This window comes from Geotrypetes seraphini, chromosome 16, assembly GCF_902459505.1.
Source record: "Geotrypetes seraphini chromosome 16, aGeoSer1.1, whole genome shotgun sequence".
NCBI lineage: Eukaryota > Metazoa > Chordata > Amphibia > Gymnophiona > Dermophiidae > Geotrypetes > Geotrypetes seraphini.
In genome coordinates, this window is record NC_047099.1 from 13,913,073 (window position 1) to 13,929,249 (window position 16,177).

The window sequence follows — 16,177 nt, forward strand, 5'->3', positions numbered from 1 at the left end:
CCGAATAGCTCATGGAGAAATGGGTTTGGGGGATTGCCGCATTGGGAATTGTGAAATGTTAAAAGTTTAAGTATTTGAGTTTTGAGCATTGTTTAAATTATTAAATAAAGCTGCGGCCAGTTATTTATGCCACAAGAAGAGGTTGTTTGTGTTTTATTGAATGTAATAGACTATGTGGAAATGACTAATTGTGAATTCTAATGTTAATAAATGAGCATGTTTGGTCCTGGAGTTCTGTATGTATTCTGCAAAGTGTATAAACACAGATTTAGACATTGTATAAAAAATGCCTCTTCACATGATATATACGAGGTATTAGCTGAAAATGGTTTTACCTAGCTTGCCTTCAGGATGCAAAACACATAAATAGCAAGTAATGAAATATGATGTTCTTGTAATGATGTTTCTTATAGAATTTTTTTTAAAAAACCCTCATATTTGTTCCTTCCCTTACTATCTTGGTACCTACATTTTATTTACTTATTCTAAAGCATATATGACCCATCAGTGTGCTTTGTTAAAGAGGCCTGTCTATTTCTTAATCTGGAGTGGACATGTCGTTTACAAGAAAAACATTCTTTACAAAGTTGCATTCGTTTTTATTGAATCAATTGAACAGTTGTCCACAAGTTTTCAATCTGCAGTAGTGTTTGCGAGCACAAAATTTTAGGTTTTGAACAGGAATCAGTGTAAAGTTTTAATAAACAAAGAGGCTCATTTTCAATCAAGAAAAATATACAAAAAGTGGCATAAAGGGGCAGATGGGTGTTTTTCTCATCAAACCCTTCCAAGTCGCTATTTTCAAAACCAACTTTCTAGACAGATTTCTATGATGCTTGTCCGCAGTGCATCTAAATCTCAAGGGGGCATGTTGGAGATGTGATCTGGATGAGAATAAGGTGGACTTACGATTTGAATGTTTTATGGGCATTTGGGGATAGACTTGTTAACATTGGATACGTGCCAAAAAGGTGCCTAAGCTGATCAGATGACCATTGGAGGAATGAAGGTATGTCCCTCACACACCCCAGTGGTTATTGCCCCATCCCCCCCCAAAGATGTGAATGTAACAGTACACAACTGCCTGTTTGATAGCTTAAGATTTTATGGCCAGTCCTAGTACAGCAGCAAGGAGGTTTCTAGAGCAATCTAGTGGGTGATGTAGTGAACTATGAAGATGAGGACCAAAGTACTTATCCCATTCTAACTACTACACTTAAGGTTAAGAACATAAGAAGTTGCCTCCACTGGGTCAGACCAGAGATCCATCTCGCCCAGCAGTCCGCTCCCACGGTGACCCATCAGGTCCATGACCTGTATGGTGATCCTTGTCTAAAACCCTTTAATCCCCTTTATCCTTCTATCTATACCCTTTCATAATCCTATCCCCACCTCAATCCCCGTGTCCTTCAGGAATTTATCCAATCCTTCTTTGAAACCCCGTAGTGTACTCTTTCCAAAATCCACCCAAATCCCACTGTACCTACTTATAGGTGTCATTTACAGGTAAAATATAAGGGCTATTGGTGTGATCTACAGTTTGATCCTGTAAATATTTGGTGGGTTTTGGACGGCTCACCAAGCACTATAAGGGGGCTGTGGTGAGATGTGGTGTGAAGTGCTCCATGAGGTGCCCCATTGCTCTACTGGGATGTCTGGGTGGCCAGTCTACAACAAATGCTGGCCTCTCCTACATCCCAATAACTTGTTTGTGCATTTTTCTTTTGGTTGTGTTTGTTTTGGGTTTTTTCAAAATTTGTTCAAAAAAGATAGACACACTGAGTGCAAGCATATCTGAGAAATGGCCATTTTTTAAACAAAAAGATATGATGGTGGTTTGAAAAGTTTGCTAAGAAAATAAGAGCAAGTTAAACATTGAGGGCTATACACTTTGTCCAGTGAGTTTCCAGGTTTTTTTCATAAGCTATTTTTCCTACAATACGAAAAAACTTGAAACTCACTGGACTATCCCCGTCTTTTACTAAGGTGTGCTAATTGAATTAGTGCATGCTAATTTGATTAGCGCGTGCTAATCGGTTAGCGCACCTTAGTAACTGAGGACCTATGGAGGCCCTCGATGGAGATTACATTGTTTAACTTGCTTTTTTAACAACTTTTTCAAACCACGCTCATAGACATTTTTTTCTGTTTCAGAAATGATCTTGTTCAATATTGGATCATTGTGTGTTTTCCGCAGAAGGTCCAAACTCAGATTTGGACATCATATTGAAATAGGATGTTCTTGTGAACAATGTTTCTTTCAGAATTTTTTTTTTTTTTAAAGTCACTTAACATATTTGTTCTTTCTCTACCTTGGTTTCTACATTTCATTTGCATTTCGTTTTACATAGGATTCATGTAGCATAGAAATTTCGTCTCTTACATAACTTAACTCTCAACGGGGCTACCCTTGCTCATAATTTTCTTTAAAACATCCATGACCTTCTTATTCCTCAGTGTATAGATAAAGGGATTAAGGAAAGGTGTTATGACACTGTTCAACAAGGCCACACCTTTGGTCAGATCCAGTGAGGAGCTCTCAGCTGGCCTCACGTAAATGAAGATGCAGCTGCCAAAGACGATGGTAACCACGGTAAAGTGGGAGGCACATGTGGAGAATGCTTTTTTTCGACCAGAGGCAGAAGGGATCCTCAAAATTGTGACCACAATGTAAGCGTATGAGATTATGGTTAAAAGTAAGGTGCTCAGGATCACTAGGGAAGCAATGCTGAAAAACATCAGTTCAAGTTTCTGGGTTGCAGAGCATGCAAGACGAACTAAAGCAGAGTTATCACAGAAGAAATGGTTGACAGCATTGGGGCCACAGAACGATAACTGGAACACCATGAATGTGGGCAAAATAAAATCCAGAAACCCTCCAATCCAACAGCCCAACATCATCAGGACACAGCTTCTCCGATTCATAATAATGTTGTAGCGCAATGGCTGGCAGATGGCGACATAACGATCCACTGACATGATGGCTACCATAAAAAACTCCATGCTCCCCATGGCTAGATAGAAATACATTTGCAGAATACAACCAATGAAGGAAATAGTCTTATTCTTGGTCACTAGGTTAACCAGCATTTTAGGGACAGTGGATGAAATGAACCAAATATCCAGAAAGGCTAAGTTGCTGAGGAAGAAATACATGGGTGTATGAAACCTATAGTCCAATAATGTTAGAGCAATAATTACAAGGTTGCCAAAGAGAGAGAGCAGGTAGATAAGAAGGAAGAGTGCAAATACTGTTGTCTGTAGATGAGGGTTGAGGGTGAACCCAATGAGAACAAACTCAGTCACTCTAGTGTCATTTCCTGTCCCCATACTTACTGCTGTCTTCATACCTGCCAAAAACAAAAGCAGAAATCACGGATTTGCTTGGGTTTGTTCAAATCACAATTTCCACCGAGGTTGAAATGATTGGTGGAAAACGTAAAGCAAAGAAAACAAAGCTAGAAATTAGATTTGTATTATCAAAAACCAAAACAAACAAAAATATAAATGTCATAGCTCTATTGAGAGAGCCTCACAAAGGAACAAGTGCTATTCATTGGTGGGTATTGTCTGTACCTAACTTTGGAGGGTGGAAATGGGAATGGGGAAGGTGTTGTAAACGGAGGAGAGCGTGGTATTCCCATACCACGTCTGTTCCTTCAATCTATTTCTTCATTCGGTTATTTTTATTTTTTCAAATAATTTTTATTGAGGGTGGCAGTCAAAACTTGGGGGAATTGTTTAGGACTTATTTATCTGGAAATTTTTGAAAGACTGAATTTGTATTTCATTCTGTGTTTATAGCAGTTTTTAATTTTGTTAAACCACACAGATCTGAAGGGTAATGCGGTATACAAATGTTATATTATACAGGAGAAGCACATATCAACTCCTGCTGCAGTGCTCACCTCCTTCCAGTATCCAGTTTGAAGCAGGGGCCACTGAAAAGTTCTCAACCCAACCATTAAAGTTGGGGCATTCTCCACCGAGGGCTATACAGGTGGAGGGGCATATTCAAAAACAACATATAAGTCCCCTTTTGGCCTAAAGCCCTAGGAGCACAAAGTAGGTAGCAGGGAAATGTCCATTCTCAAAAAAACCATCCAAAATGTGTTTTGTTTTTTTATAGAATGGCCTACCTATATGTTCAGCAGTTTAATCGCCCGGACCACTACTATGTATATGTTTACAACACATTTCCGACCAAAAAATTGCCCAAGTCCCAAACATCCAAACAAGACCTTTTAGACGAAGGAGGGGCCAGTCCTTTGCCTAAAAGCACAATTCTCTAACCGGCATCTATCATAAACAATGCCGGTTAGCAAATCATGGAACCATCTTCCCCCCCCCCCCCAGCAACGACCATGGCAGGAGAGATGCCCTCATCACTGGCAGGAGGGATGCCCAGTGCCTCCTGCCAGACACCCCTCTCAAAGTGGCACAATCATCATGACAACCCCCCTTACTGGACTGCCCAGCCCAGACCCCACCTCTACCCCCACCTGGACCACCACCCTCTCCAGGACCCCATAATCCCACCTGAATCCCACAGACCCCCCAACCCCCGAGGCCCCCTCTAATATTTTCTTGATGGACGGACAGACAGGTCCCCCCTCCATCTGGCCGGCAGGCCTATCTTTGCCTGAATGGTAGGCCTGCCCCTTCCTGGTGCATTGTCAAATGCCCTGGGGATGGGCCTAGGGCCTGATTGGCCCAGGCACCTAAGGCCCCGCCCATAGGCGGAAGGGTAGAGAGGGGTCTAGGTGTGGGCTGGGCGGTCCGGCAAAGGGGTGGAGGTGGCACAAAGATTGTGCCACTGTGGGAGGAGTATCCAGCAGGAGGGGCTGAGCATCCCTCCTGCTGGTGAAGATCACACTGGTTCGGGCATTGGGCATCTCTCCTGCTACGATTATTACAGGTGCAGGGGGATGGTTTGCCTGGGCCGCTGAGCTGATCGTGGCAGCCGTGATCAGCTCAGTGGCCCAATCTGGAACTTATGCCTGTTTTGACTTCATCTAAGTCAAAATGTATAAGTTCTGTCTGGCAATCTGTCAAACCGTTTTGGTTATGGCTGCCGGACGACTAAGTTCCGCTTTATCAACTCCTCCAAAAACGCCCCTTTTTGCTCTGGGCGTACAGAAGCAGTGAAAAGGTCTAAGTACCAACTTAGGCTGGTTTTTGGATGTTTCTTTAAATTATTATTATGAGCACTTTAGTCTGGCAATTCTCCACTTTTTTTGTTCCGCTGCTGAGTCAAACCAGTGGTCCGTCATGCCCAGCAGTTCATTCACATGGTGACCCTCTGAGCTAAGACCAGCGCCCTAACCGAGACTAGCCCTATCAGCATATGTCCTTGTCTAACTTTGTCTTGAATCCCTGGAGGGTGTTTTCCCCTATGACAGACTCCGGAAGATTGTTCCGGTTTTCTACCACTCTCTGGGTGAAGAAGAACTTCTTTACGTTTGTAATGAATCTATCCCCTTTCAACTTTGTGCCTATGTAGGCACAATCCATGACAATGGCACCAGAAAAGTAGGCCCGGAAAACCCTTTCCGACATTTCGAGGGCCTATGATTCTTTATAGGGCACCATCACGTGATTGACATGCGCTCGGCGACTGCTTTTTAGGTGGCCGCCGATATTGGCACCCTATAGAGAAACCAGGCCTAATTATATAGCCCTCGATGGAGACTGCCCCAACTTTGCTGGTTGGGTTGAGAATTTTTCAGCAGCCCCTCATAAAACAATGAAGGAAGATGAGGCACAGAATGACTGAACTGGTTCAGCCTAGTCATTTTTTGCTCTTTTTTTTTTTTTTTATTAACTTTCCAAATTGTTACAAACAGTCCCATAGAATACAAGGAAAATGTAATTAAAAATAAAAAATCAAGGAAAACTTTAAAAAATCATCATATAGAAAAACCATCTACCGTATTTTCACGCGTATAACGCGCACCCATGTAAAACGCGCACACGGGTATAGCGCGCGTGAAAACAACATTTATGTAAATAACTTGACATATAGCGCGCACACATGTATACCGCGCATGCTGCTTGCCGCCCCGACTCTCCTCTCGCCGCCCTGCCCTCTGCACCAAATCGCCACCCCGACTCTCCTCTCGCCGCCCTGCCCTTGAAGTCCTGTCCCCCCCTGAAGTCCTGTCCTCCCCCCTTGAAGGCCTGCCCCCCCTGAAAGCCTGATGCCCCACCTCGAAGGACTGCTGGCCCCCCCACCCTGAAGGACCGCTGGCCCCCCCCACCCTGAAGGACCGCTCGCACCCCCCCCAACGTCTGATTCATCCCCCAGCCCCCCCCCCCCGCACCGTTTGCAGTGGAGAAGCAGCCTACCGTGGGTTCGCGATGCCAGTGAGCCCTGCTGCTTCCTCTGCCGCGGTCCCACCCCTTCTCTGCACTGCTTCCTCTGCCACGGTCCCGCCCCTTCTCTTACTTTCAAAGAACACCTATTCCCATCCTAACATCATTTAACAGCATCGCTGTAGCATAATATTCCTTATTTTTGTTAAACAAACAGTTTCGCTCAGAACATAGTAAACAGGGAATTCTGATTCCACTTCCTCAATACGAGTTGGTGGATAAAGTGTTCTTCATTATTCCCCACACTTGGATAGTATTGAATTTATAGTTTTTAACTTTTTCTTTTCTTTTAGTATAAATAACTTAATAATTTAACTTATATGTGGATTAAGAAGTGCATCACTTATCTTAAGTCCTTATCGGTTCCCCTTCCCGACGCGTTTCGGAACTCTTTTTCAAGGTCGGGGGAACAAGGGATAAGGGTTATCCTAAACCATACTAATACCGCCGCTGGTTATCCAAAAAAAATCTTCTTAATCCACATATAAGTTAAATTATTAAGAACATAAGAACATAAGAAGCGCCATCTCCGGATCAGACCTTCGGTCCATCAAGTCCGGTGATCCGCACACGCGGAGGCCCTGCCAGGTATACACCTGGTTTATTTTATAGCCAACCATACTTTATATGCCTCTCTCAAGGAGATATGCATCTAGTTTGCTTTTGAAGCCTAGGACTGTCGATTCTACAATAATCTCCCCTGGGAGAGTATTCCAGATGCCAACCACTCTCTGTGTGAAGCAGAACTTTCTGACATTAGTCCTGAACTTGTCCCCCCTTAGCTTCATTTCATGTCCTCTTGTCCGTGTCAAATTGGACAATGTAAATAATCTTCTCTGCTCTATTTTGTCGATTCCTTTCAGTATTTTGAAGGTCTCGATCATATCCCCCCGCAGTCTCCTTTTCTCAAGGGAGAACAATCCCAGTGTTTTAAGTCGATCCTCATATACTAGTTTCTCCATACCCTTCACTAGTTTGGTTGCTCGTCTCTGCACCCTCTCCAGCAGTTTTATATCCTTCTTTAGGTAGGGAGACCAATGTTGGACGCAGTATTCCAAGTGGGGTCTGACCATTGCCCTATAAAGCGGCATTATAACTTTCTCCGATCTACTCGAGATTCCTTTCTTTATCATGCCCAACATTCTATTTGCCTTCTTTGCCGCTGCCGCGCATTGTGCTGACGGCTTCAGGGTCCTATCTATCAGTACACCCAGATCCCTTTCTTGTACACTTTTTCCCAGACTTGCACCTGACATTCTGTACTCATATTCCTTATTCTTACTGCCTAAATGCATTACCTTGCATTTTTCCACGTTGAACTTCATCTGCCATTTCTCCACCCATTTTTCTAACCGACACAAATCGCTCTGGAGTTCCTCACTATCCTCCTGCGATCTGATTGCCCGGCAGAGTTTTGTGTCATCTGCAAACTTGATGATCTCACTGGATGTTCCGTTTTCCAAGTCATTTATATAAATATTAAAAAGGATCGGTCCAAGTACTGAGCCCTGGGGTACACCACTAGTCACTATCTCCCAGTCGGAGAACTTCCCATTAATGCCCACTCTCTGCTTCCTGTTATCCAGCCATTTGCCTATCCATCTTTGTATATCTCCCTCTATGCCATGGCTTTGTAGTTTCCTGAGAAGTCTTTCGTGTGGAACTTTGTCGAACGCTTTCTGGAAGTCCAAGTATATTATGTCCACCGGCTTTCCACTATCAATTTGCTCGTTCACGGTCTCAAAGAATTGGAGTAAATTCGTCAAACACGATTTCCCTTTCCTGAATCCATGTTGACTGGGTTTCATCAAGTCGTGTGTGTCCAAGTGCTGAACTATGCTATCCTTGATCAGTGATTCAATCATCTTGCCTGGGACAGACGTAAGACTCACAGGTCTATAATTGCCCGGTTCTCCTCTCGATCCTTTTTTGAAAATTGGCGTGACGTTCGCTTTCTTCCAGTCGTCTGGTATCTGACCAGTTCTGATTGACAGGTTTGCAAGTTTTTGCAATAACTCTCCGATTTCAACCTTCAATTCCTTCAAGACTCTTGGGTGAATTTCATCCGGTCCAGGGGATTTGTCACTTTTAAGTTTGTCGATCTGGTAGTATATCTGATCTAAGTTCACTTCAACTGTGGTGAGGCTGTCCTCTATTTCTCCTGTAAACAGTTTCTCCGCTTCAGGTATTGTTGAGGTGTCCTCCTTCGTAAAGACGGACGCAAAGAAGGAATTTAGTTTGTCTGCGATCTGTTTATCTTCCTTGATGTACCCTTTTCTTCCCTTGTCGTCCAGGGGTCCCACTGCCTCTTTTGCAGGTTTTTTCCCCTTCACGTATCTAAAGAAGGGCTTGAAGTTTTTGGCCTCCCGGGCTATTTTTTCCTCATAGTCCTGTTTTGCATCCCTCACCGCCTTGTGACATTTCTTCTGTTCATCTTTATGTTTGTTCCAGGCTTCGGTTGTCTTTGTGCATTTCCATTTTTTGAAAGAGTCCTTCTTTTCTTTTATGGCTTCCTTCACCTGTATGGTAAGCCATGCCGGTTTTCCTTTGCCTTTAGTTCTCCGATCTTTAGAAATCCTCGGAATGTAGAGATCTTGCGCTTCTGCAATAGTATTTTTCAATAGGCACCATGCCTGATCTACTGTTTCAAGTTTGTCCACCATCTTCTCGAGTCGTTTTGTTACCATGGCTCTCATGCAATCGTATTTACCCTTTTTAAAGTTTAAGGTGGTGGTTAAGGTTTTGGCATGTTTCCCTTTCCCGATGTCCAGTTTAAAGTTGATTACATTGTGATCACTCGTTCCCAGTGGAGCCATGACTTCTACTTCTGTTATCGGTCCCGTGAGACCATTTAGGACCAAGTCCAAGGTGGCGTCGCCTCTTGTCGGCTCTTTTACCATTTGCTCCAGGAAGCAATCCCCTAGCACCTCCAGGAACTTTGCCTCCTTGCCGCAGTTGGAGGCTCCTAGTTTCCAGTCTATTCCTGGGAGATTGAAGTCTCCCAATATAACTACATTGCCTGTCTTGCATACTTGTTTGATTTCCTCCATCATTTCTGAGTCAGTGTCTTCCGCCTGTCCTGGGGGACGATAGTAAAGGCCAATTTTTGTATCTGCGCCATTTTGACCAGGAATTTTGATCCAGAGGGACTCCAGCTTCTCTTTCCTGTCTGTTGTAATCATTCCAACAGAATCTATTCCTTCCTTAACATATAGGGCAATACCTCCACCTTTCTGCCCTTCTCGATCCCTTCTATATAGTTTGTATCCCTGTAGTACTGTGTCCCATTTGTTTTCTTCATTCCACCATGTTTCTGTTATGCCAATGATATCCATGTTCTCATGTCTTGCTATCGTCTCTAGTTCTCCCATTTTCTTTCCTAGACTTCTAGCATTTGTATACATGCATCTAAGTTCCCTTCGTGTTACCTTTTTGGACCTTCTACTCTTGGCTGTCCTTACAGTTTCATTTACGGTATCCTTTACTGCTCCTGTGTTATCTCCCATGTTTGCTGTGTGGTCATCCCCTCCTGTGTCTGAGTTGTCCCTTCCTGCTTGTTCTCCTTTGTTGGCTGTGAGGTTGACCTCTCTTGTGTATGAGTAGTAGTCCTTTGTTCCTACGTCGGGGCATCCTGTTGTCCGTACCATTGACCGGTGGTCGACTGTCGGCTTTCCCCTGTCCTTCAGTTTAAAGCCTTCTCTATTGCTTTCTTCATGTTGCCTGCCAAAACTCTTGCTCCTTCCTTGTTGAGGTGTAGTCCATCCCTTCTGTAGTACTTGCTTTTTCCCCAGAACGCCGTCCAGTTTCGCACGAAGTCGAAGCCTTCGTCTTCGCACCATCGTCTCATCCAGGCGTTGATCGCTTGCAATTCCCCTTGTCTCTTTCCATCAGCTCTTGGTACAGGAAGGATTTCAGAGAAGGCCACCTTCACCTCCCTGATCTTCAGTTGTCTTCCGAGTGAGCGGAGCTGGCCCTTCATCTCTTCCCTGTCATACTTCCGCCCGCTCACATCATTTGTTCCCACGTGGATAAGCACAGCGGTGTCCACTCCCCCTGCTCCATCTATGATCCTGGAGATCCTGTTGGTCACATCCTTTACTCTTGCTCCAGGCAGACAGGTGACGACTCTGTCCTCTCTTCCTCCTGCGGTGTGGCTGTCCACGTGTCGTATAATGGAGTCGCCTATGATGATCCCCATCTTCTTTATTCGGGAGTTCCTTGGGGGGCGTAGGTCCACGTCCTTGGAGTAGGGCCAGTCATCTTCCTCCAATGATACTCTTGAAATTGTTTCCTGTTCTTTGAGCGGGGGGACATCTTCCTGTGCTCTCACTATTCCTCCTGGTGTGCGGTTGTCTCCTACCTCGTCTTCGTTTTCTTCTGTGTTTGCATGGGTGTCTTCTCTATTCACATGGGTTTCCTGAGTACAGTTTTCCAGCCCTGGGATCTCTACGTGGTGCTGATGGGCTTCCTCTATGAACATTTCTAGATCCTTGACCTCGTCGTTTGGGCTGTACTCCACTAGAATCTTCTCCTGTGCTCGGATTCTGTCTTCAAGTTCCATCACTGTTCCCTCCAATAGTCTTACCTGACATTTCAAGCTATCCATCTCCATGCATCGATCGCAAATGTATGCCTGGATCCCCGAAGGGAGGTAGTCATACATATTGCAGTCGATGCAGAAGACAGGAAAGCTCATCTTCTGACTTCCTTGGGCTTCCATTTCGTGCTTTACTCGTGGGTTGTCTGAGTGATTTGATGTGACCTACTTGTGCTCTTTTTTCCTACTGATCCTACCTCCCCCTTTCCTTCTGACTTCCTGACTGCAGGCTTCCTATTTGAGTGAGTCTGTTTGTGTTACAGTGCCTGTGTGCTTGTGTCCCTTGCCTGCTGCTTCCTTGCTTGTCGGTTCCTTACCGGTCAGTTCTCCTCTGGTGTTCTTGAGAGTGTAGCGCTCGTCCCTTGCAAGGCCCTTCGCAAAGTTATTTATACTAAAAGAAAAGAAAAGAAAAAGTTAAAAACTATAAATTCAATACTATCCAAGTGTGGGGAATAATGAAGAACACTTTATCCACCAACTCGTATTGAGGAAGTGGAATCAGAATTCCCTGTTTACTATGTTCTGAGCGAAACTGTTTGTTCAGGAAAATTTTGAAAAAATTTGTGAGTCAATTAATTGGGTAGATTATTTTTGTTAAGACATCTTATTCTCTGTGTCTATGAGGAACTGTTCTAATTGTATTGGATCCCCAAAAATATCATCCTTATCCTGAAAATTAACTAAACATTTGCAAGGAAATTTAAGAAAAAAAGTAGCTTTCAGGGCTAGCACTTAGGGCTAGATTCACCAAGCAAACCGATCGTGTACCGATCGGTTTGCGACCCCTTTGCGACCCGATTTCCCTCTAACTCGATTCACTGACCTCTCCTCCAATCTGATTCCGATCCATGCATGCAAATGAGGGGAAACGGCATGCAATGTAGGCAGGGACGCGATTCACTAAAACAAAAAAAAGAGGGCTGTCCGATCCAAAAATAAGCGGCTGCTGAGGAGTCGCTCAGGTCCTTTCTGACTGCCCTGTCTTCTGCCACCCTGCTCTCTGCCCTGCTTATCTGCTCTCCGCCCCATCTCCTGCTCTTACCTCGAATCTCTCCTGCCGCCCCGACTCTCCTGCCTTTCCCCACAGTGCAAGCCTGAACACAGAGGGCCAGCGCAGTCAAGGAAGATGATCTGCGCATGCTCAAGGATCGCTCTCCAGCTATCCACACAGTCTGTGGGGGCGTGCCAACGATCGCCCTCATTTGCATGCAGGCCTTTTGTGAATTTGTTGGCCTGCATTGCAATCAGACATGGAACGGACATGGAAAGTAAAGCTAAAAAGGCCTTCCATCTTGACTGAATTGCTCTGGCTATATCAGGAAATGGCATTACTTTGGTTCCACAAAAATTCTCATCTTTCTTTGTAAAGTAGAATTTCATTATCAAAGATGTATCACCTTAATTAAGACAAGTTCCCAAGATGGTAGATCTTGTCTGTATCTTATCTTGAGATTTCAAAAAAGTCAGAGTGACAACATTCTCTGTACCTAGAAACTCTTTGAGGTATTTCATCTCAGGTGAAAGCAAATATATAATAGTAAAAGAAACAAATCTCAAATTCCTAGTTCTATCAGCATTTCCATTTTAAAGTGTACAGTATATTACAAGACTCTTTATCTTTTGCCTATTCTTGACCCAAAAAGGAAGATTCTGACTTCAAAGGCTAGTCAAAAAATGTATAATGTTAGTCCAATAAAAAAGCATAATTGTAATATCATTCTTTCTTTTTTATTGCCTGTTTATTACCTAAATATATAATGGGAATGTAAAAAGACAGAAAGACCACGGAACTTCACAGGCGAATAGATTTTTTACCACCACCTGTGATATCAGGAGATGACAGTGGGAAACAGCAGATGACTATGCGTTAAAGAGATGTTGCGTGCATCCTTTGCTAGAGACCATTGATAAAATAGTATGTGATAGGTACAAAAGTGTGTGAGTTTTACATGGGTATTTCTACATAGAATCTTTACTTTTAAAGAAGGCCACCTTACTGACCATAATACATGATTCAAAATGTAAGACACAGTTTCTGATTTTATTGTCCATATGTTTTTGCACAGTAAACCAGCACAGTGAGGTAAAACCCAACCCGTCTGCTAATCTTGATATACAAGCTTTAAATGTAGCCTAAAACAATTACTCCTCTCCCTGGACCCCTTATGTACTTTATACCATATGACTGTAAAGATAAAACATTCCTTCCAATCACTGTCCTTTATAGAAGTGTAACATTATTTAACATTATATTAATCATAAACACTCCCTCCCCTCACTCCCCATTTAGGAGTTACATTGCATAACATTATATTAAGAATATGATATCCCCTCCCTCAGTATCCCCCATATAAAAATTACATCGTATAATGTTATATTAAGAATAAAACACCCCTCCAATCATTGTCTTTCATAGCCAAGTTATGCCTTACATTATATTAAGGGGGAAAACCCCCACCCCTTTCATTCACCATCCGTCACACAGTAGTTACACCATATAACTTTATCTTATGCATAAAACACCCCCTCCCGTCACTCCCCATAAATGAGTTACATTGTATAACTTTATATTAAGGATAAAACATCTCCTTCTCTCACTCTCACCCATTCATGAGTATTACAGTATGACTTTATATTAAAGATAAACCCCTTCCCCAATGCCTCTCTGTCCCCATACATAAGTATACTGTATAACTTTATATTAAGGACAAAACAGCTCCTCCCCTCACTGTTCCTCATATATGAGTTCCACTATATAATTTTATATTAAGGACAAAATATGCCTCCCCTCACTGTCCCCCATATAAAAATGACACAGTATAACTTTATATTAAGGATAAAACATCTCCTTCTCTCACTCTCAGCCATTCATGAGTATTACAGTATGACTTTATAGTAAAAATAAACCCCTTCCCCACTGTCTCTCTGTCCCCATACATAAGTATAATGTATAACTTTATATTAAGGACAAAACAGCTCTTCCCCTCACTGTTCTTCACATATGAGTTCTACTGTATATTAAGGACAAAATGTCCCTCCCCTCACTGTCCCCATATAAAAATTACACAGTATAACTTTATATTAAGGATAAAACACCCCCTCCCCTCACTGTTCCTCATATATGAGTTCCACTATATAACTTTATATTAAGGACAAAATATCCCTCCCCTCACTGTCCCCCATATAAAAATGACACAGTATAACTTTATATTAAGGATAAAACACCCCCTCCCCTCACTGTTCCTCATATATGAGTTCCACTATATAACTTTATATTAAGGACAAAATATCCCTTCCCTCACTGTTCCCCATATAAAAATGACACAGTATAACTTTATATTAAGGATAAAACACCCCCTGTAATCATTGTTCTTCACATCATGCAACATTATATCAAGGGGAAAAGGCACCCCCTTCACCCATTGTCCCCCATACAGGAATTGCACTGTATAACTTTATACTAAGAATAAAACACCCCCTTCCCTTACTGTCCTCAATTCAGGAGCAGGATAAAATGCCTCTCCCCTCACTGCCTCCCACGTAGGAATTATGCCATATAGCTTAATATTCAGACCCTGGTAATCCCCCTTGTACAAGCTATATCTTATAAGTGTAGATTAATACTCACTCCCCATGCTGTCCTGTCCAAATGACTTCCGTATTAAAGATAAAACACCCATTCCTTCATTCCTTTGTTCTTTGTGAACAATATTCAATGTATAATTTCATCCATAAAATATTTGCTACTCTCCTTGATTCCTATAATAACAAAAATGAATCATTCATCCCCCCCCCCCCAACCCTTTCACCTTGAGAACATGTTCTAATGACAGTTATGGATTCATCCCAAATTATTCAAGCTAGAGAAAGACGTCATTCTTTGACACATACTTATGGGCAAAGTCCTGAAAGATTCCTGAGCTCTGTGAATTAGTTGCTTAGCAAACAAACAAGAAAAAAAAAAAAGTCTCTACTTATACCTGATATATTAACCTGAGCATTGTTTCTTGTCTATAAATTATTTATTCAGAAGGCCCAACTTCTCTGTTCTGTACCGTGAAGTTCTTGTAGGGAAGACTCATGGTCAGCGTTTGGGGCTTTTTTTTCCAGAAGAAATCTGACCTTGTTTCCAGGCTGAATGGAGGAATGCTCCTTTATGAAGCCACTGCTACGAGGTAAAAGTTACTATCTTCTCTGTATTTCTACTATTGAAGCACCCAAAGGACCAATTCACTGAATGGACTCCTGAGAGACACTGCCTCACGTGTTTAATGTTTTGGCTATGTTAAAAACAAGAAAAAAAAATCAAATGTAAGATGTACCATAATTCCAGAAAAACAACATTACAACTGTTATACAAAAGTAAACTCATGTTTCTAATTGAGTTTTCAATATTTAGGCCCTGTTTTAATAAGGTGCGCTAACCAATTCATCGATTTAGCATGCGTTAAATGCTAACATATGCATATTAGTCTACGGACGCGTTAGCGTTTAGTGCACGCTAATCGAATTAGTGCGCGCAAATCGGTTAGCACATCTTAGTAAAAGAAGGGGGTTAGTGTAGATAGGATTCCAGCCGTGTCGAGGTCTACTACTGTGGAGATGATGCGGTATACAAACTTAAAGTTTCGTTTAGTTTAGTTAAATCATGTTGATCAAGTCTAATCTGGATTTTCAGTGACACTTGGGGGCCTGGGAATTATGAATATAGGCTACCGTTAAAATGAATTATTTTATCACGTCACACTATTTTAGCGCTGGCTCCCTTGCGATTTTAAGGGTAGCCTCAATTGATAATGCCCACCATAATTGGATAGTGCCACTGAAAATCCGGGCAGAACACCTCAGTGGGCAGTACCAAGGCAGTCCAGAGGGAGAGTCTGGATGGATCCGGGAGTTATCTGGCCACCACCAATATTGTGCAGTGGTACCTGGATACAGTGGCGAACCAAGGGGGAGGGGCGGTCCGCCCTGGTTGCATGCCGCAAGGGGGTGCACAGCCGACCACCCTCCCTATTCTGCCGCTGCTGTTTTCTTTAACCAGCAGCAGCGGCAGTAAAGAGGGGTGTCCGCGGGTGCTCACTCAGCAGTTCTTCAGTTTCTGGTCGGCTCCTTGCGCGATCCGCGGCTGCCTGGATAGATGGATTGATTCATTTAAATCAGAAAAAAAGGACTGTATTAAGTTAACCAGGTAGATATTTGGGT

At 42.9% G+C, this 16,177-nt stretch overlaps 2 protein-coding genes across 3 annotated transcripts in view; one reads left to right on the forward strand and one right to left on the reverse strand.

Moving 5' to 3' along the window:
• Positions 1–1,367: 1,367 nt before the first annotated feature.
• On the reverse strand, positions 1,368–14,744 carry LOC117350665 (olfactory receptor 6F1-like). 2 transcript variants are annotated; one of them, XM_033925133.1, is made up of 3 exons: positions 14,601–14,744; positions 11,290–11,363; positions 1,368–3,350 (listed from the first exon to the last, which is right to left on the reverse strand). In XM_033925133.1, the coding sequence occupies exon 3, from the start codon at positions 3,346–3,348 to the stop codon at positions 2,389–2,391; it is 960 nt and encodes a 319-aa protein (XP_033781024.1). In that variant the 5' UTR covers positions 3,349–3,350; positions 11,290–11,363; positions 14,601–14,744; the 3' UTR covers positions 1,368–2,388. The 2 variants fall into 2 exon arrangements, with proteins under 2 accessions (XP_033781024.1, XP_033781022.1); XM_033925131.1 differs by lacking the exon at positions 11,290–11,363.
• Positions 14,745–15,094: 350 nt separating this feature from the next.
• The window catches only part of LOC117350725 (lebercilin-like), a 73,279-nt gene continuing 72,196 nt past the window's right edge, over positions 15,095–16,177 (forward strand). The window contains exon 1 of the mRNA XM_033925257.1: positions 15,095–15,147. The gene's annotated coding sequence lies outside the window, so the exon portion shown is untranslated. The remainder of the gene's footprint in view (positions 15,148–16,177) is intronic.